We start from the raw sequence: 20,611 nt of genomic DNA on the forward strand, positions 1-20,611 counted from the left end.
AGATGTTTTAACTATTCCTTTGAAAAGATAGAAAAGTCACTCTATAAGAGACGTGGTGCTATAATAATAAAAAAAATCTTTTTATTCAGGGTAGAATATCACCTGAAAACATTTTTTTTAACCCTTTCTTAGCTGTTGTCCAAATCTTACGCATTTCTTTCCTTTACCAGAGGACAGGCATCAATGTTTTTAACTAAGTTTAACTGTTTGTAAAGTTGTATGGAGCTAGTTAGCAAAAAGAAAACTGACAATTATTACACTGAAGTTATCAATGACTGATTGTGTATAACATATTATTATGTGGATATTTCTTCTTCTTCTTTCTTCTTATTCATTCGTTTTTACCACAGATTTGTGTGCTTCAACACAGGACGTCCATATGCTTCTATATGCGCAAGCGCAGCTCTGAGACGGAAGCAGGGCGTCCAATGACAGCAGGCCGAGAAGGAAAAAAAAACAGCGTAAAGATGAAAGAAGTGTTTAAACTTGTCAAGTGTTTAAAGTAGACATGGCAGGTATGTTCGAACAGTCAGTTAGTTTATTGTCGCAATGATATGTGTGTCTCCAGATTACTGTAGAAATGTATAAACCTTTAAAGTAAAGGGACTACAGAAAATGGCAACAAACCTGCTTGATTTCACTGCCCTCTATCGGCAGAGAATGAAAGCCCTTTTACCAGCGGTTGGTGCTATAACTGCTACATCCTGAGATCGGCGCCAAACGCACCATTATTTAAGGAGCACCCCCTCCCAAAAAGAAGGAGAAGAAGCATTAAACAGGCTGAGTGAATGTAGTCATTTGGTGATAACAATAAAGTAGCAGTATGTATTTAGGTCGTGTCAGTTCGTGCGGTCCAGTAGTGTGCATAATGCTGTCCTTCGTGCTGTCCCGGAGTTTCTGCCAAGGTGTTACGGAGGCGCACCGGAGGTGTTACTCGACCTTTGGGTCGATATGTCGGACTTTTTCAACATCGAGTCCGAAATGCGAAGAAGCATCAGACAACGGTAAAACCGTCGTTGTGTCCTGTCGAAATCCTCTTACAGGAATAAAATAATAATCTTATAATACTAGTCCAGCATGTCACTTTGAGTCTACAGATATATTTCTTAGTAACTAATATTAATAGTTTGATCTCATAGTATTTTGTGTTAAACTGCTGGAATGCTGTTTTAAATCGTCAATTGCCCTGACTGTGTGTGTCACAGTCTGTGTTTATGGCTACCTATACTCAGCAGTTTCACAGCTGAATGGACTGCAGGTGTACACAAGCAGTTTCTCTCAATATTTCAAAGAGAGGATAATACTGTAGCTTAGCTGTGGCACTTTGATTTCACCCCCACAGTGTTTACCATCAGCAGGGGTTCAAATAACACGTACTCTAATTAAATCAGGAAATGGTGGTTTCACATAATTTTCAACGAATATAAGCACTATAAGCAACAATAAATTAAAACTCTTTCTTCCTGTTTCCTTTCTTTGTTGCTTTTCAGGTTCAGTGGTGACCTACTCAGAGCTGAAGACCATGCTGGCAAGCCATAACATTCAGCTCTTTGATGTGAGAAATCCTGATGAGTACCAGGCTGGACAAATTCCCCAGGCCATCAACGTCCCACGTAAGCAGGGTTCTGAAACTTGTAGGGACTTGTCTGTTTTCCTGCATTTGTAGTTAACATGTGTGTTCTTTGTTGGTATGCATGTCAGTGGACAACCTGGAGGAGTCTCTGCAACTGTCCCCTGAGCTCTTTGAGCAAAGGTTTGAAGTGAAGGCTCCCACGAAAGCTGACGACAACATTGTGTTTCACTGCAGAAGTGGCATCAGGAGCACCAGAGCACTGAGCATCGCTCATCAGCTGGGATTTAGCAAGTAAGTAGTAATACATGTGCTTGTTTCTATGCAAAACAAACCTGGAGATTAAGCACACTACTAGTGGAAATTGACTGTGGGAATGCGATGTGCGTGTTTCCAGGGTAAATTTATGGAGAGGTGATGTCTAATACTGTATGGCGTCACTGAGAGATTTACAAAGTCTGAAAACATTGGGGCATGGCCAAAAACCTGTGTTGCTAGCTCTGTAGATTATGCTGTGGAGTGTTTTCTCTTTCTCCAGAACCAGTTCTAAGGGTATAGGCTAATGGTACAGAGCGATGGTGGAGAAATGTGGCCATTTACAAGTTAAGTTGGCAAATTGGACAGGGATCAGCAACAAAATGGGCAGTTAGGTCACAGACGAGCGTCCTGCAGATCAGGTTATGCCGAGTGAAGATCAGATACACTGTGAGGAGATTAGACTGGATGGCAGGTTTTATACTGCATGCAGTCTCACTGGCTCTGATAGACGGGTTGAAAGAAAATTATTTACTTAGTTTTGTGAATGTGCGATTTCCATACAGATATTTTTCTACTGACAAATCTACATGAAGTCTCATTTGGCCTATAAGGAAAAAAATGTATGTGCATATAAAAACAAAAAAACTCAGACATTAATCATCAATCAATTGAGATAATTAGTTATTTTTACAGCACTTCTGCTACATTTAGATGTCTCCCAAGAAGTCAATCCATGTGATATAATTAGTGCATTCCTGCTGCAGCTGGAGAAGTGTCCTCAGGTGATACTTTGACTTGCTGAACTGTGGGCGACCTTTGAATATAAAGCAAACAACAGTGTTAAGAGATTAAGCTCCTCTATCTGTGCTTTTGTTTTTGTTTTTCCCCCCTCAGGGCGAGACATTTTAAAGGAGGCTACTCAGAGTGGGTCGAGCGAGAAGGAAAGTGAATCGGGTGAAATCTGCACTGAAGTTCTTCAAAGTACTGTTCCTTTTATTCAATGCACTGTGACTGGGATATATTTCTTATTTTGTTCAAGAGTACTGTCAAAATAAGTTTTTAACAGTTTTGCTGTAACTTTACTAAAAATATTACAAGTGCCCTTTTTATCCTGCTTCAAGATATGACATGAATTGGCAGCTGATGAATATGAAGGTTCTTTAAATAAAAGCTATAAAACATTAAACATTGTGTTAAAATCTTTTTTTTTTTCCTTTGTCATTATAAATATCTAATTAGTATAGAAAAAACAACCCACCTGTCCATTTTATATTCAAGTTTTTGGTTGTTTTGTTTTTCTTTTTTCTTTTTACCACATTGATGTTTCCATGAAAACACTGAAAAAAAGGACAGCACAGAAGTAAAAATACAGGAGACAAGCTCATTAAAATGTTCATTTAAATAAGTGGTGAGAAAAATTTACTTCCATTGGCCCAAATGAGCATGTGGCTGTTTCGCCCGCACTTTGAGCTTATAATAATGGAGTGCATTTATATAGCGCTTTTCTAGGCCACCAAAGCAGTTTACAATTCCACTATTATTATTATTATTATTATTATTATTATTATTATTATAGGTTTTTTGTTGTTGTCAGCAGCAGCTGAAGACTACACTGGGTGTCACTCCTCTGAGCTAAGGACATTTGCGTAATAAAACATTGAGAAAACATTTCTTGGTCTGATTAACCCTTGTTTCCTGTTGCAACATTTGGTAGAGTTGGTGTAATGAGATCCCTTCCCAGACGCCTTAACCCCCACGCATATCCTGGGCCATTTGACCTCAGTAAATGACATGAAGGGTGGGGCTAGGTTTCACAATCAATCAATACAACAAGGGAAAACAAATAAAATAAAGCTCTTTAGAATACCTAATAAATAAGCAATCCATAGGCTTTTATTATTATGTTTTACGTAATTATTCAACTGTGTCTATTTCCATTTAACATGTCTCCTAATATGTTCTCCTGAGTTTCATTTTTTTTTGTCCTTTTGCAGTGTGAACATACCCGCACATGCACTGAATTATTTCAATTTGGAATAACAGCAGTTCAGCCTGAATGCCAGCAGATAGCAGCAAAATGCCAGCCAACTCTAAGTGCTTATTTCCATTTAATCTCCAACACTGTTCTTTTTATTATTGTACCATGCCCTATAAGGACTGACCTTCACAGTGGTATTAGTCTGCGCTGATATTATTTATATATATATATATATATATATATATATATATATATATATATATATATATATATATATATATATATGCCAGAAAGCTTCTGCAGACAAGAAGGATGGGTCAGATTTCCAGTGGGCACCAAGGACATTTAGGCACTTTTACATGAGTTAAAACACAAACTGACAGGTGGTTCAGGGTGAAAAATGATCAGTGGGCGATTGTTTGTCAGCGGCTGCAGTTACACAGGACAGGCCATTAACTTCCTGCTGCTCGCTGCTTTTTTAAATGCACTCTACCAAGGCTTTGTAATAAAGTCGACTACATGGCTCTGTTTTGAATTTTTTTTAATTCTGGAAATGTAAACCACGTGGCCTTTATTTGTCTCCAAAACGGCTGTTGTGGTAAACCTCCCTCACAGGACTTTAACTGAATTTTCTCCGGTTTTTTTTTTCTTCCTTCTTTGCAAGCTGGAATGTGTACATGAATGGGAAAAATGGCACCCTCGTGTTGTTTCTTCCAGATCCCACTTATTTGGTGCGCGCTGTAGGGGCTCGTGCAGTACTGATTCCTCTTATCTTAAAATGTCATGTAGACAGAGAGAGGATGGGGGGGACGCATTGGATGAGAGCAGAGAGATATAAGGCAAAAAGCTCCTGGTATTCTTTATCTGCATAGAGTTTCTTTTTTCTTTTTGGTATTTCTTATGTCGCAGGGTTATAAAGTGGCCCATAAAGATAATGGCGCAATGGTTTACACATGTTTTTAAGCACCCAGGTTGGCCTAATGCCCCACAGGTCTTTCATTTAGTTGTTTTATGAGGCCAGCATCTGGCTATTTTTATTCCAATATCACTTCCAGCAAAGCACGACCCAGACTGCGAGACTGTGTCAGGGTCATACTGATGAGGGAGGGGATTCTAACTCACAACGCAGATATACAAAAACTTCTATCATAGCACTGACACGCAATCATTTTATCCTCAGATTAAAACATGTTCCGCGCCCCCCTCTCGTAATAATTAGCCACGGCGTCACTAAGCACACCTGATGTAGCCACAACAACTCCGGTGTGGCCGCAGAAAGCTCACCGTAGAAAGCCTCATAGCCACCGAGAGCCGGTGGGGGGTAAATGAAGTGAGCGAGCGAGATTGGAGCTTCATCTGTGAGCTCTCAACATCCACATTCGCCCGTGCGCAATGTCACCGAGCGCTTCCCCGGCTCCTCCCGCTCGCCTCGCAGGGCTGGACGCAACGACCGGGCAACTTTTAACTCAGCACGGATGATGCTTTTCCTCGATGGCATCCGATGAATTCTTCACTGCGAAACACTAACAGGTATGTAAGCGTGTGTGCGTACTTTTTGTTTGGGGTTTTTAAAAGAAAAAGCAGTAATGTATTATTAATTGAAATGTTTTATGTGTTGTCTCTCCAGCTAAATCCTCATCCGCTGCTCGTTTAACAGTTTGATTGCGCATTTACTTGGATAACTGATCATGTGGCACAATCATTTTTGTCCCTAATTGGGCCATTCATGTGTGTGACTGGACCACAACTGACCTCAACCTTTGCAGAAAGCTGATTTCGACGCACGATAGGGCGCTGCAATTATGGGCTTTAACTGAATTCTGCGATAAATGTTTGACGATCGAGTAATAAGATGAACTTGGCAGGTATTTGTAATAAATTCCAGCTACCAAAATGAATTTATTACGCACAGCTAGACTGGGGGGGATCCTTGACAGGGTGTCAGCCAAGTCTGCTGTGGCAGCAGCCCACCCCTTAGTCTATGCGCAGTTTACGGTATTATTGGGTTAACATAACTGTCTTTACGAAAAAGCATAAAGTTAAACACCGTCACGATCCCCGCCACTGTGCAGGCTTCACTGTGACTTCAGAGCATGTCCGCTGAGTCAGATGCGATGCCACCATGCATGTGCATTGAAGGGTCTGTTAGATGCCTACTTCACAGGCACTTATGAGAGGTCAGACCCCTGGATAGGAGCAGTGAGAGGCCGGAATAAGCGGTTAACATTAAAGCGAGGTCGTAAAACAAAAGTGTGCACAGGGCAATCAGGTCCAATTAGCACTTGTTACAAGTATAAACAAACCCTTCAGCAGAGCAATATGCGACCTTGTGCTCCTGTTCAGACTGAACACACACTGTGTGTGTGTGTGTGTGTGTGTGTGTGTGTGTGTGTGTGTGTGTGTGTGTGTGTGTGTGTGTGTGTGTGTGTGTGTGTGTGTGTGTACGTGTACAGATGTGGTTTTCCTCAAATATTTTTTGATTGGCATCCCTGCAACCTGCCACACCTCATTCTGTGATAAATCCACTGCTGCACTCCCCTGAGGAGACTTCAAGGTGATCGGTATTGGTGCCTGGCTTTCCCCTGCTTCTTCAGGTTCTCCTGTGGACAATAATACGATACAGGAGCTATTGAAGAGCTTGGTAGCATTATAGACTGAGAAAATCTTTAAAAGCCTCCTGAGCCAGTTCTAAAAAGGATCTGATTTTCTCTGTGTCTTTCTCCCTGTTTCTGTCACTGAAAGAATGGGGGAAGCTGGATTAGATGGATCAGTATGTTTACCATCTAGACACAGGTGTGAGTATTACCACAGTGGGCTGATATCTGGACTTGGGCCAGATAGGGAGGTTTGATGATAAATGAGAAGAAGGGCTGAGTGCAAGGAGCACGGAGCCAAGCAGACCTCTCAGGGTGGCAGCACAGACTTATTACCCCTCCCTGATGAACTAACCTTCCAGACACTGCTTAAGGCTTCTCTTCCAGGCCCTAATTAAAGCTACCATCTCTGTTTTATAGCTCCTGTTTTTATCAGTTGTTTTAGATGCCATTTACAGGAACGATCGCAGTGCTTTTGAAAGGCTGACTGGAACAATCATAAATGCATTGCACAGTCGAAGCATACATTGTCTGCTGAGTCTTTATGGAGATGATTGTCTCTATAGGAGCCATGGAGCCGTATCGTGAAGAGGCCTCAATACGCTCCCCCATTTTTTATTCAGCAGGAGAAATGAAACTCTCGTGCCAGCAAAAAGCAGCGATGCTCTGCAAAGAGAGTGTTACTGCTGGGATTTATCTCCTTACGTTTCATTTATCAGTGCATCTGACTTGTGTTGGGAGTCAGCATCTGTTTTCCAGCAGGCCTTTCTATGGGTAAATTCACCTAATGACTAAAGTGTGGGAATCCAAAAGGAAACAGAAGGTTGTGTGTTTATTCCAATACTCTTTTCTTTGGGCAGGTCTGCCAAACATCTCACCTCCCATGTCACTGGGACGTCTCAATGGCGATGTTTAGCAGCTCGGAGCGGCTCTGGAATGAGTCAGAGCGCCTCAGATGGGATGAGAGGAATGAGACCTTGGAGGCACCATGGCAGGATGAAGGGGAGCGCAATTACTATGCCATGCTGTACTCCCTGCTTATCCTAGCCATCGTGTTTGGGAACGTGTTGGTGTGTCTGGCCGTGCTGAGGGAACGTTCCCTCCAGACAACCACCAACTACCTGGTGGTGAGCCTGGCTGTGTCTGACCTGCTCGTGGCCTCTCTGGTCATGCCCTGGGCTGTCTACCTGGAGGTGAGTGTCTGCATTTACATCCTTCAGTATCTCACGCATGTTCTTTTCAATAGCGTTTTAAAAATGTATTGTAATTACATCCATATAGAAGGATTTTCTTTACATATTTTGGAGGTTGAATGGTCATATTTTGCACTGTTTGGCAGAGGTTTCATTCCTGCTGCTAATGTTTAGAGTAGCAGAAGCTGAATCAAACTTTTATCCATGCTGAGGTGGGATCTGACAGAAATGGAACTCATTTGCGTTGGTCTGTTTTTCCCTTTGAATTTTCTTGTGATGCACTACACCGCTTCCAGCTCTCCGCTTATTCTTCTCCACCATGCCCGCACTTCAACTCTTTAACCTGAATTCCAGAGAACATCACAGAGTTGCAGGGGGCAAAATGAGACAAGAAGATTTCAGGTCATTTTGTGCCCAGTGTTCTCACTCAGTTGCCCCATAATATTACAACAGGTCTTTGCACTGATGATCTTACCCTGCTGGACAAATTCTGATGCAACGTGTTCTTGCCAGCCTGCAGGGCCTTCCACAGAAATACACTGTTTGGTCTTTGAGATACTCCTCAACATGTGGCTGGGATTGGTTTGAAACAGAAGTTGATATTTGCTTTCAGCGCCAGTTTGAGCTGAAATCTCATGGATGCACATGCAGATACCCACAGCAGGACTTCCAAAGAGCAATTTAATTTTCTTCTTATTAGAAAAGCTTTAGAAGAATCGGACCTTAAAGGAAATTACAGCCAAACAGAAACCAGCTAAAGTGTTAAGGTCAAACGTTTTGCCCCTTCTAATTACACCTTGGTAGTTCATTTTTATTTATCCATGTACATTTTCTAACTATTTCAACCATTCATTTTAAGCAAGTGTTTCACTCAGCTATCACTGTTTCATCATTTCTTTTCACTTGCTAACAAACTAGTTCCCATTCCTATTGGGATTACACCATTTTTAACCCTAATTGCATGTTTGCCTGCTTATGGATGTTTGTTTTTATTAATTGTTGATAATTAGTACCCTGCAATATTCCCACTAACAGCTGCAGAAGTGCCGCCTAACAGCAAATAAATCATGGAGAGCCCTGAAGCAGGGGGGAAGCAAGACATGATTAGAAATATGGAGGATGTAGACGGGATAAAATACCGTTATTTAGGAGTGAATGAGTTGAGATTATGAAGAGAACAGAGGAAAGTTGTGTGGAAGACAAAATAAAAAAGCTAAACTCAAAGAGGGAAAGGATGAGGGTCATTTGAGCTTATTACATGGTGACAGCTGTGTGGGTGATCCAAAGACAGTAATGATGATGAAAGTATTTTAGATAGTGATTCAGTATTTATGTAGATTATGCATAATTGCTTAAGGATATATTGAATATTAAATAAGGGCGTCATCTGCTCTGTAATTGGCTGAGCCGCAGATGATAAAGAGGCTTCTGCAAACTTGTGAATTTCATTCTTATCCAACCTTCGCAGCAAAAAGCTTTTTATAGTTTCTGTTCACTTTTATTTACTACTTGAAGATTACTCACTAGTGTAACATAGTTTTTCTGGTAATTATCGCTTTCCTTCGTGTTACTTGCTGTTCACCAGCTCCATTAAGTATGCAGGTGCACATGACCATCAGACAACCACACTTCACTAAGGTCACTGAACGCTGCAAATTTACTTCAGGCAGGCTCATAGGTGTGTATAGAACAACCTCCTTGAAGCTCGCAGAGAAAGAGAGTGTTCCTGCAGGACAGGTGTTTGCCAACATGAGTCCTGAAGTCCGGTTGTGTTTAATAAGCAGCCAACCTTTCGTGCAAGAATTTTGCACAGTGTCAGCAGAAAGTGCTTTTTCTCCTGCAGTGCAGAAGATTCAACAGCAGACTGACCCAAAAAAAAGTAATTACACACCCAGTGAGCAGAAGTTGACAAATTAAAGATGATTACATCCTCTGAAAGGTAAATTTAGGGCGCCATAAACCTCGACAGGGTTCAGTCATGGGTTTAACTTCCTAGCGAGCAGCTATGTTGTAAAAGCATGTGCTACTTTTTTTTAAATTTGGAGTTGGATCTCCTCATTTCAGATTCAAAGGGAAGCTTATTAAACACTGTAAAAACTGGTTATTAAAAGATAATATGACACAAAAGTCCAATATTCATTATTTTAGAGTAAATTTAAAAGAATATTGTTTTAAAAAAAGGCTGGGGAGAAACTTATTCAGCATCAGAGGTAAAGACTTTCAGCTCCCAAGACTAAGCACCATCACCCTGGGAGCTGTAATCTGAAGGTCTGCGGATTAACCTGATGTAGAGGGATGCTGGTGAGCTTCAGCAGGTGTGTTCTTACGAGAAAAGTCAGTGAGCGTCGCTCTTCCTGTCCTCAGCGGGAGCCAATCATGTGCCCTTGAGCAAGTCATATTATCCTTGAATGGAGCAGCTGATCTATGACTTGTACTTGAGCAAAGTGGTTGCAATGGCAGTAATGAATGAGCGCTCACGTCTAGCACTTCATCCTAAACAATGTCGCTCAGCCTCCAAAAATATGCAACATGACTGTATAGAAACGGCTCCATTTATAAAGTGGAGGCTATATTCTCTTTTTAGGGTAGTCAGGTGTTAAATGAGCCGGTTCATATATAGCACTTTTATACTCGAGCACTTGGAGCGCTTTGTACGACTTGCCTCATTCACACGAGCACTTTTTATACACCTTTATATCTAACATTGACACGCCAATGAATGCATCGGAGCAACTTTGGCATGCAGATTAGCAGTCAGGAATTGAACTACCAACGTCTGATCTAGTCTTATAATTAGCTTGTGCATTCTCAGTAAAAAACATACAGTACTTTACGAGTCAAATCTGTTAGGGTACCTGGGTTGTTGACCCAGTGTTTTGAGTTTTTTATTATTATTGAACTTTGATTTTGTCATTATTTATATTTCTAGTATTTTGGTTTCTATGTTAGCATTCTTAGTCTCCTGGTTTCTGTCTCTGCTTCATGGTTCCTCTGTCTCCCCTGTCACCTGTATCCCCTTGTTGGGGCTCTGTGTTATGTTTCCTGTTTTACTTTGAAAGTCCGTGTCAGTGTTTCTAGTTTTGTTTTCCTTGTCTCTTGAGGTCTGATTTGTCCCAGCTCTGTTTCCCTCCCATCTCCCATTCCCTAATTGCACCCTCTGTGTATTTAAGTCCTGTGTTTTCCTCGGTCTCTGTCGTGATCTCCATCATCTCTTACTGTGTGTTCTGTCTGTCAGCCTGCATACCTTGTTTAGTTTATTTTTATTTTCAGTTCAGTTATTTTTTGCCATCCTGCAGTAATGCTGTGTTTGAGTTCACCTTTTTGCCTCCATGAGTCTGCACTTTGGGTCCACCATTACTGCCTGCCGCACACAGACATGACAACATCATCCCTGGATCGATGACTTGTAATCGATGACACCTGTTCAGCTGCTCATTAGTACAAATATGTAATCAGCCAATCACATGTATTACTTTCAAAGCATTTAGGTACGTAGACATGGTCAAGACGACCTGCTGAAGTTTGAGCATTAGAATGGGGAAGAAAAGTAATTTAAGTAACTTTGAATGTGGCATAGTTGTTGGTTCGTGTCTCAGAAACTGCTCATCTGCTGGGATCTTCACACACGACCATCCCTGAGGTTTACCAACCTTGAAGCAGATGAACTACAGCAGCAGAAGACCACACCAGGTGAAAGTGAAGCTACAATTCACGTGGGATCAATAGGCGAGATAATAGTTGACTGGAAAAACATAACATTGGCTGGCCTGATGAATCTCAGTTTCTGCTGCAACATTTCAGATGGGAGGATCAGAATCTGTCTTAAACAACATGAAGACATGGATCCATCCTGTCTTGTATCAACCGTTCAGGGTGCTGCTGGTGTATATTTGGTGGATATTTTCTCGGCATACTTTGGACCACTCTGTGCCAATTCAGCATAACTTCATTACCACAGCCTACCTGAGTATTGTTGCTGAGCATGTTCATGCCATTATGACCACAGTGTACCCATCTTCTGATGGCAGCATTAAGCAGCATAACATATTATTACACAAAGCTCAGATCATCACAAACTGGTTTCTCGAACATGACCATGACTTCACTGTCTTCAACTGGCCTCCACAGTCACCAGGTCTCAATCCAATAAAAGAGCTTTAGTATGTGGTGGAACAGGAGATTCATATCAAGCTCACGGTCAATAGTTCAAAACATGATTTCTACTTCTCCCTGGGTGGTGGCTTTATTTGCCTGACTTTTTGTATTGGTCTCACACACTTATTAAAATAATTTAGAGTCCTCTTCCATTATGTTGCAGTGCTGTTTACATGCATGAACATAATGTGTGTAGAGCCCTTATTTATTGGAAATGTATTTAATTGGGGCCACAAAGATTTAAAGCATGATCTAAGATAAGATAAGATAAGATAGAACTTTATTAATCCCTCGGGTGGGTTCCTCTGGGAAATTCGATTTCCAAAAAAGCACAGCACCGACATCTAGGTTCTTTATTTCTTTAAACATCTAGTTCTTGGTTAGTGTTTGGGCTTAAAATCAAGATGAGAGAGGTGCCACAGCAATTTGCTTGAATAGATGCAGGCATTCATGACTCAGTATGATGAGGCCCAATTCCTTCCATTTTACTGAAAGCATAAAGATTTTCACTGTCAATGAAGCTGGTACATAAAACACTGCATTGCAATGTTGTATTTCAAGCAACAACTGTGGAAAACACTGACTTCCAGGAAACGGTGTCTCATGTGAGCACACTAAATACTTACAAATTGAAGAGAAACAGTATGTAGTTTCAAACTGGTACACAACGCAAAGCTGTTCTTCAATTTTCACACCTTTAGTTTGTGGAAGAATTTGTGTTGAAACTTTGTTATCTTAGTAGCAATCATAACCACAATGGCATCATTGTGCCGTCGTCATTAGATAATTATCTGAGACCTGCCAAAATTCCCCCCGAGCCTCCTGAGAGAAGACTTTATTCAACAGAAAGCAACTGATTTTTGTGTGTGAAGTTGGCAGAATCCCTTCTTTGGGATGAAATTTGGATTTCCACGTGTCGAAAAAGGTTATGACGATGTTAGGTTAAGCAGGTTAGGCATGTGAAATTTTTCTGAATTCGAACGTGTAACACCTCTGGTGTAGAAAAAAAATAGCAAAAAGAAGCTAATTTTACCTATTTACATACTTGTATGTGTATGTGCATATTCCCATGTGTGCCTGCTGCCTCTCTGTGTAGGTAGGCATATATTCACATGCTGGATTTGAGAGATTCAGTAGTGAGGCAATGCTGCTTGGATCCCATTTATCTCTGTCAGACAGTTATTACCAGGTATTATAGTGCCTAAATGAAAGCCTGTCGACTTGAGTAAGACTCTGCTGGGGAGGAAGAGGTGGGAGTACTGGTGTGTTAACTGGAGGCTTATGCCCTTTGTGAAAAAAAGTCTGACAAACACCTTCAGTGTAATTAAACCTTGCATTTAGATGGGCACCCTCCTTCGGCTTATTTCCATGCCACTCATCACAGCACTGGAATAACAGGACTTTTTGCACTTGAGTACTTCAGATTACCTCGCTACAAATCTGAAACACTATATCATAACATAAACACACATTAATAAACCAAAGTGATATCCCGGTAGTGTGTCAGGGTTAATATGTGACTCATGCTGGCAGCTCAGACTTGATTTTCTTTATGTAATTTGGGCCAAAGTGCCTCTTGTGTGCCCTTTTTTTCCCTTCTTCACGAAACCTTTTTGTCACCTGCGCTGCACTTCACACTTGACTGTGAAGAAGGGGAAGAAAAGGAGGGGGAAACGTGAGTGTCGTTAATCTGCCTGTCTGTCCTTTGCAGGTGGTCGGCGGAGCCTGGCTTTTCAGCCGCCTCTACTGTAACGTCTTTGTCACGCTGGATGTGATGATGTGCACCGCCAGTATTCTCAACCTGTGCGCTATCAGCATTGACAGGTGAGTGCGAGTGTGTGTGTGTGTGTGTGTCTTTATCTTTTTGCTGCAGTTACTATGTACACAGCAAATCCAGCATGTCCAAATTAACACTGTCGGATTTGATTTCAACACTATTAAAGTGTCTATATGGGTCCACACCAGAGAGTGTTAATTTAACTCTTTTTGGAGAGTTGGTACGTTAACTCTGATTTAGTGTTAAACACCAAATCTGTCTGGAGTTGATAATTTAACACTTGGTGTTAAGAGTTTATATATTAACTCTCAAAGAGTATTTTAGTTTAACCACGTAAGAGTTATCTTCTAATTCATTCTAAAAAGCGGGAATTTTACTGTTCTGAACTTCTAGAAATTTCTTTTGGAAATAAACATTTACTAAAAAGATGCAATGGTTTTTGAAAAACATTTATTCTGAACTGTGCACCACAATTTCAAAACATTTTCTGAAAGATGTAACAGTGTACATGTTCTCACTTTCATTAGAATTTTGTTTATCAAAAGGTCTGACATGGTAAATGCAAATAACAGCATTCTCATCACTTATTTCTTCAATACAATATGCATGTCCTTCATTCATCCCTTTGTGGAACTTCAACGCACTTCTGCTCTCCCCCATATTCCATCTTCACAAGCATATCCTATGTGGAGATTGAATAAAAATTAGTTGACACTAATTAACGGCACAAATAATCCAGTAAACAATTGCAGCACAGTAAAAAAAAAAAGGAATCCTCTTTGAGCCATTACTTGTGTAAAGTATTTTCCCAAAAGACAAGGACACAGGCAACAGGTAATACTGAACTAAATGTAAAACCTCAACTTTTCTTCATTTTTACCTAAACCGTGTGCACAAAACTCTGGAGGGATCTAAATGCTACCGTAGAATCCAGTCAGGACGTCTGCTACTGCTGTTTGCTCGTTTTTTTATTTTTATTTTTTTATGGGCGATCGTTTTCAGGCTTCAAGTAGCACCATTATACCAACATTTCACATTCTAGACATTGTTTTAGGTGTATTTGACCAAAAGTTTGACTGAAAATTCACATGCAAGCTGTTTTTCAAGGCTGTGGTATTTGCCCGCAAACAATACCTTTCAGCTAGCTAAAACAGAATATTATGCTATCAGCGAGCAACATGGCTAATGCCTTTCACACAGCTTTGTCTCAACTCCAAAGAGCCACAGAAGTAAAAGCTAATAATAATTGAAACAATCTTTGAAAAAATGACTTACCAAGCATGGCAAACAACTCAAATATGTAGAGCAAAATGTTCTGAAACGGCTTCACTTCAGCTTCGATTGGAGCCGTGCTGGGGGCGGAGTCTGTGAATTTACTCTGTTGGTGTCATAGCCCCTGTAGGAGTTCAGAGTTAAGAGGTCAAGAGTTAATGTTTCCATTGTAACACCTCCAGATTTGAAATAGAAACACTCATTTTTAACACTCGATTTTAACTACTATCATTTTACACCTCAGAGTTACATTAAAAGAATGTGACTCTGCTTAGAGTAAAATTAACTCTACTTTTGCAAGGAGACTATTAACACCAAAAAATTTAACACTTTTGAATTTGCTGTGTATGACTACAGATGTTGCCATGACATCTCCAGTGTAAATGTCATCTCTGTTAGACTTTTTTTCCGTCACCTCGCCACGTAGACATTTCAAAGCTCGCTGAAGGATTAAAATATTTTCCCCATCTTGCTCGTATCTTCTTGATAGTTGTGTGTCTGTGTGTGCATCTCAGCGTGCAAGTTTCTCACAACGAGAGACAGTGAGAAAGTAACAGGAGTGAGCATGTGCATGCAGGCTAGGTGTTTTTAGGTTTTTGGCTAATTGCTGAGAAGATGTTTGTGCCATTGCACAGGAAAATGTCAAGCATGAGGACCTCGAACCTCTCCTGCAGCATCTGGTGTTTACATCATTATTTGCGTAGGTTTTGTTCTTGTATCAAAGTGAACATTTAATATCTCTAAAGGGTCTTTGAACTTGGAACCCCACAGGCATCAGGGGTTCAACTGCACAGGATGAATACACTGATGCATAAGAACTCTCGGGGGGATATATTTGCTCAGCCTGTATGGAGAAGGGAGTGTTTGCCTTTCTCTGCAGCGAATACGACTGCAGGGGAAAATGAGCGCTTTCATGAGTTTTCATGACAGTAAATGTTTTATAAGTCCCAGTTTCACTTTGTGTGACTCTGAGTTTTTGGTATTATTTCAAATACATTCATTTGCCGCAATAACAAACAAGGTTCTCCTGCAGTATTTGTTGTGGGGTTTTAACACATTGCTATTACTCTTGATTTGTTACTCATTATATTACTTTATATTGCATCATTGCCTAAGATACAGCTACAGCTAACTTAGAATTGCCAATAAATTAACATGGATGTATTCGGACCATGGAAGAAAGCTGCTAGAGAAAACTCACATGGGCACAGGATGAACATGCCAACTCCACAGAAAAAGACCCAACAAACGAGCAGATCTGAACCACTCTGCCAGATAAGGAGGAAACGTGAAACCAGAGTGGTGGCCACATATCAACAAGAATCTCTGTCCAAGCAAGAGCCGTCAAAGACCACATTTCCTCCAGAGCTGAGAACTCCCTCCACAAAGCGAGTCCCTGGACGAAGGATCTCTGGCTCCAGCTTAGATTTCCTCAAGAACATCAAAACGATATCTGCCAATTTTTGTTACATCAATATGATAAGCATTTGTGAGGATATAATGGGAAACGGCCCTACCTCACAGTGGTGAAGACTACTTCCAAAGAGTCCTCCTTTGGATCGACTCCAAAAGTGAATCACTTCTAAGTTGGGCCAGGGCCCAAAACGTCAATGCAAATCTGTTCAGAATTTTTTTTTTTTTGAGTAAATTGGACAAAATATAAACATTAAAAAAACCAATCCCACAACCCCCTTGGTGGAGGTTATAAAAAGTAAAATATAACATTCCTACACTTAATTTTAGTAGTGATATTTTTATAATGCCAGCGAGAAAATGCTCACAGTGTGGTGGGAGTTTCTTCTAGTCAAAAACCTACAGAGACATCTGCAGCTTCGATCACTTAGAGAGCTTATCGTGAGAGTTTGTCACTTGTTCACTATTCCAAAGACACTTGCTACTGGTTCTTGGTTTATTAATGAAATAATCAGATATAAATAACCAAACTTCCATAATGAAGCGTCGAGTGTAAAGAATAATAACAATGCAAATGCAAATAATGCAAATGCTCGAGGTAGATAGTAACGAATTCTATTGAACTGCAGGTGCAGTTGAAACTGCACTGAGCTAAACAAACACTAGTTAGACTTCAGAAATAACTCAAGTCCAAAAGCAAAAGAACAATGAAAACAGCACACGAAATAGAAAACAAGAATCTAAAAAAAACCTCAAACTCATAACCCTGAATCCAAAATCCAGAACAACAGCAAAAAATAAATAAATCTTGCTATGTCAATGCTGTGTTCATGAAATGTGTCTCCTGTCAGAAGTGGCCAAGAAATCATTATAAATGAATTAATAAACAACAAAACCAACAATGAGAATCCGGGTTTAATGAGGCAACATGGCACAACAGAAATGCCATGGAGCTCTGAGGCCAAAACAGGGCAGTGGCCCCAATTCCAGAGCATATAAACATGTTAATCTGGCAGCGATTGTATCCTGTAAAACTTTCCTGACATCATTTTTTTGTACGAATCCAACTGGTTAAATACTTTATGGGGCTGTCTTCACAATTAAATTAGCAAATTAGATATCCTGAAACCCTTCTTTTATTTGTTGGACTGCTTGATTCTTTTGGATGTTTCATAATTTGCACCTGAGCAATGAAGTCGTCCTGAACGCTGCTCTTCTTCCTGTTTAATACAGAAGTCAAAAGCACCTCTGCAGCATCAGATGTTTGTGTGCTTCTAAATTAATGCAAAGCCCCTGGGACATTGCGTGTCACTGAGATCATTTTTACCTTCGCAGCAGCGCCGTTAGTTTATCGCATTGATCTCTTTGAAAACAGAGGATTTGTCAGCTTTCAACGGCTCTTCAGAAGCAGCGTAAATACGCGATAACCCAAGTTCTACCGTGAAACTTCAAGGAGAATTGTCCCGGTGAAAGTACTTACAGTTTAAGTCGTGCTTTGAGTGGTGATTTTAAGAGTTGATGAAACTAAAGGTGTAACGTAAAGCAGCGCTTGATCAATAAAGGTTGCCTATAATTTTTTTTATCATTCAACTTTTTTCCTTTCTTTTCCTTAATTTTTTTTTAAATCTTTGCATTTATTCTAACCCAGCAGCGCCGTGGCAGGAGGTTAAAGGCAAAGGGAAGCAGCGTGGGAAGAATATTTTTAGTGGATGTCCGCGTTTGGCTCCGGGTTTCACTCTGCATTTTGCCCAGAGAAGAACAGGAGTAATTAGCCTGATGAGGATAAACAATCATGGCAGTTGTCTGGCTCTAAACAACATTACATCACATCTATTTTGGGTTGGGTTCCAGCATAATTGCAGCTTCTTCTAGGCTATTGCTGGACAGTTTTTCCGGGCTCATTATACACTCTTGGCATATAGTGTGCTGATTAACTCTTAAATCAAAGCCTCACTAGAGTTACTGCTGAATACCCATTTGTTTCTAAATAATAGTGCCTGGTACGCCTTCCCATTGTTGGTCTTTATACCATCCACTTTTTCTCTGCATTGCATTTCTTGGCATCCCCAAAGCCCAACATTCTTTTTCTCCCTCTAATTATTCCCTTTTGCAGGACCGCATCAGCACTTTTTCCTTCATTCAAATGTCACCACCTGTCCTCTGTACAAATACGTCTGCAAAGCAAACTCTAATCCTTGTCTGTGTCTGCAGGTATACGGCAGTAGTGATGCCCGTCTTGTACAACACCACTCATCGCTCCAGAAAAAGAGTGTTTGTCATGATTGCTACCGTGTGGGTCTTGGCCTTCGCGGTGTCCTGCCCCCTGTTGTTTGGATTCAACACCACAGGTCAGCTCAGCAACATTTCGACTTTGGCTTGTTTTCTGGTTAACGTTAATTACGTAATTTAGAATTAAAGTTTAGTGTTCTTAGCATTTAGGATGGCCGTGGCGAGTAACTCAAGTGCTGTAAACATTTCATGTGTCGTCTGAGTTTTGTCAAGTCTGTGAAAGTAACAGCAAATGATATTATTGGCATTAAGAGCTGAAGCATGTCGAATCTGAAGGATGTGGGCAGATCAGGGAAGCAGAGTCTAATGCAGTATTCCTGTCATGTTGTGAGGATGTAATCACAGAGAAAATGACCATTCATGTCACACATTTGCAGCATTTTCACAGAGTTTGAGATTTTGTGCAATTTCTGACAGCTACAATATTTCCTGTTAAAAAATAAGTAAATTTATAAACCAACAAGTGGAAGATTCACTGCAATGCCACAACTGCTGCTGTTGGTTATTAATAAAACCCAGCGTTACAGCTTTTCTCATTTGGATGTTGTTACTTGCACAAGTAAGAGCGTTTACCATCAACAGATGGTGAATCTGCTCAGATGAACATTTTACAGGTGTAGAAGCCTGACTAAGGAGAAGAAGAGCGAGGGAGGATTGTAGTGTAGCAAGGAGATTACAACAGGAGGGAGGTGCAGAGGGTGGATGCAGTGTTGATGGTGGGTTTTCTCCTGTTACAGTGCAATGGGAGCATTAGGTGAGGTTGATAAGTATGCATGACCAAAAGACACAGCAGGATGTGCAGTGATTCCTGTACTGTGCACAGTAGGGCTATTTTTTATTTTGCATGTGTTTTTATACAGATACTTTTCTATGCTGTTCTGTATTTATTCTAACAGCGTTTTACTCTATTGTGGGATCAGTGCAGGAACAAAAATCCCCTCATTCTTGTCTGCAAGTAGAACATAAAATCTTGAACTCAGCATCTGAAGTATTCAGCTCATCCAAGTATCCACTTTCATACACAATCGTGGTCAGAAAACCTATAGTTTTATACTCGAGGCATTCACTGTCAGTGAAACCAGGTAGGACAGAGAGTCTTTTGCTTTTTAACACTACATCATTTTTGATTTGGGTTGCTTATTGCTTGTTTACAAATGTGTTGTAGCGTGGCATTACATCTGCTACAGCCCTGCCTCTGAAATAGACAAGCTTATATTGAGCAAACAAAGAGAGCATTCACACAATGAATTTCAGAGCATAAAACAGCTATCCGCTCAAGGAACATGGAGCCAAACACTGTCATGAGGCCAAAAATGGCTCCACTGTTATGTCCTTTGGAGTGAATGATGATTATAGTTCAAAATGCTTTCCCCTGAGAAGATGCAGAGATGGCACGTTAGCAAGTTTGTTGGCTTGTCCAGAATAAATTGTGGACTTTTTCCTGATATTTGCAAAAGTGGTTCTGTTTACCTTTGTGCACTCAACACTGGATTTTCACATAGAGCCTTCTTTATTGTCAAAACTTTAAATCATCAGCCCCCAAATTTCTATCTGCCTGTTGGATAGACAGTTGTTTTTATGCTGAGCCTTATTTGTCACTCATGTGCTTGTGTGCATTTCTGTCTGCCCCTGATTAGGTCATAGATGCCTTTAAATTTCATATTTTTACTTCTTCCAGTTAAAATTACACTTACAATAAATTGCCGCTTGCTATTTTCCTCATTTTAAAATGTTGCTATTAAAGCATTAATTAGACATGTTCTAAATTACTATAAGCACTCATTAACCCCGATCATGCCTGGGTGCTCACTGACACACTCACTTGCTTCTTCATTAGTTACACATTGCTAGTACTGGGTTGGTTCCTCCTTCTGCCTTCAGAAGTGCTTTAAGTCATCATGGCACAGATTCAGATTCGGCATCACATCCATGATGTCAAACTCCTGTTCGAGCAAATCCCAAAGGTGCTCTACTGGAGAGATTGAGATCTGGTGAATGTGGAGTACATATGAATCGATATTTGGTAAAATAAATAAATAAATAAAAATGGGACAAGAATATTACACCACCATTGTTTGGATGCTTTCAGGTGGTTGAAACTCATCAGAGCAG

The 20,611-nt window shown here is 40.5% G+C and overlaps 2 protein-coding genes and 1 long non-coding RNA gene across 4 annotated transcripts in view; 2 read left to right on the plus strand and 1 right to left on the minus strand.

Moving 5' to 3' along the window:
• Positions 1 to 709: 709 nt before the first annotated feature.
• On the plus strand, positions 710 to 3,014 carry LOC308385739 (thiosulfate:glutathione sulfurtransferase). The gene is made up of 4 exons (XM_080864869.1): positions 710 to 1,004; positions 1,491 to 1,613; positions 1,702 to 1,864; positions 2,723 to 3,014. The coding sequence occupies exons 1-4, from the start codon at positions 824 to 826 to the stop codon at positions 2,775 to 2,777; spliced, it is 522 nt and encodes a 173-aa protein (XP_080720995.1). The 5' UTR covers positions 710 to 823; the 3' UTR covers positions 2,778 to 3,014.
• A 1,113-nt stretch (positions 3,015 to 4,127) lies between these two features.
• Positions 4,128 to 20,611, plus strand: part of drd3 (dopamine receptor D3) — a 28,198-nt gene continuing 11,714 nt past the window's right edge. For both annotated transcript variants that reach the window (XM_080864479.1, XM_080864480.1), the window contains exons 1-4: positions 4,128 to 5,336; positions 7,261 to 7,593; positions 13,460 to 13,572; positions 18,422 to 18,558. In XM_080864479.1, coding sequence (XP_080720605.1) covers positions 7,303 to 7,593; positions 13,460 to 13,572; positions 18,422 to 18,558 — 541 coding nt within the window. In that variant the 5' untranslated portion in view covers positions 4,128 to 5,336; positions 7,261 to 7,302. The remainder of the gene's footprint in view (positions 5,337 to 7,260; positions 7,594 to 13,459; positions 13,573 to 18,421; positions 18,559 to 20,611) is intronic.
• On the minus strand, positions 13,959 to 15,360 carry LOC308385928. Its single transcript, XR_013969669.1, has 2 exons — positions 14,801 to 15,360; positions 13,959 to 14,207 (listed from the first exon to the last, which is right to left on the minus strand). It is a non-coding gene; the product is annotated as an uncharacterized lncRNA (long non-coding RNA).

Source organism: Rhamphochromis sp. 'chilingali' (genome assembly GCF_963969265.1).
Source record: "Rhamphochromis sp. 'chilingali' genome assembly, chromosome: 18".
Classification (NCBI taxonomy): domain Eukaryota; kingdom Metazoa; phylum Chordata; class Actinopteri; order Cichliformes; family Cichlidae; genus Rhamphochromis; species Rhamphochromis sp. 'chilingali'.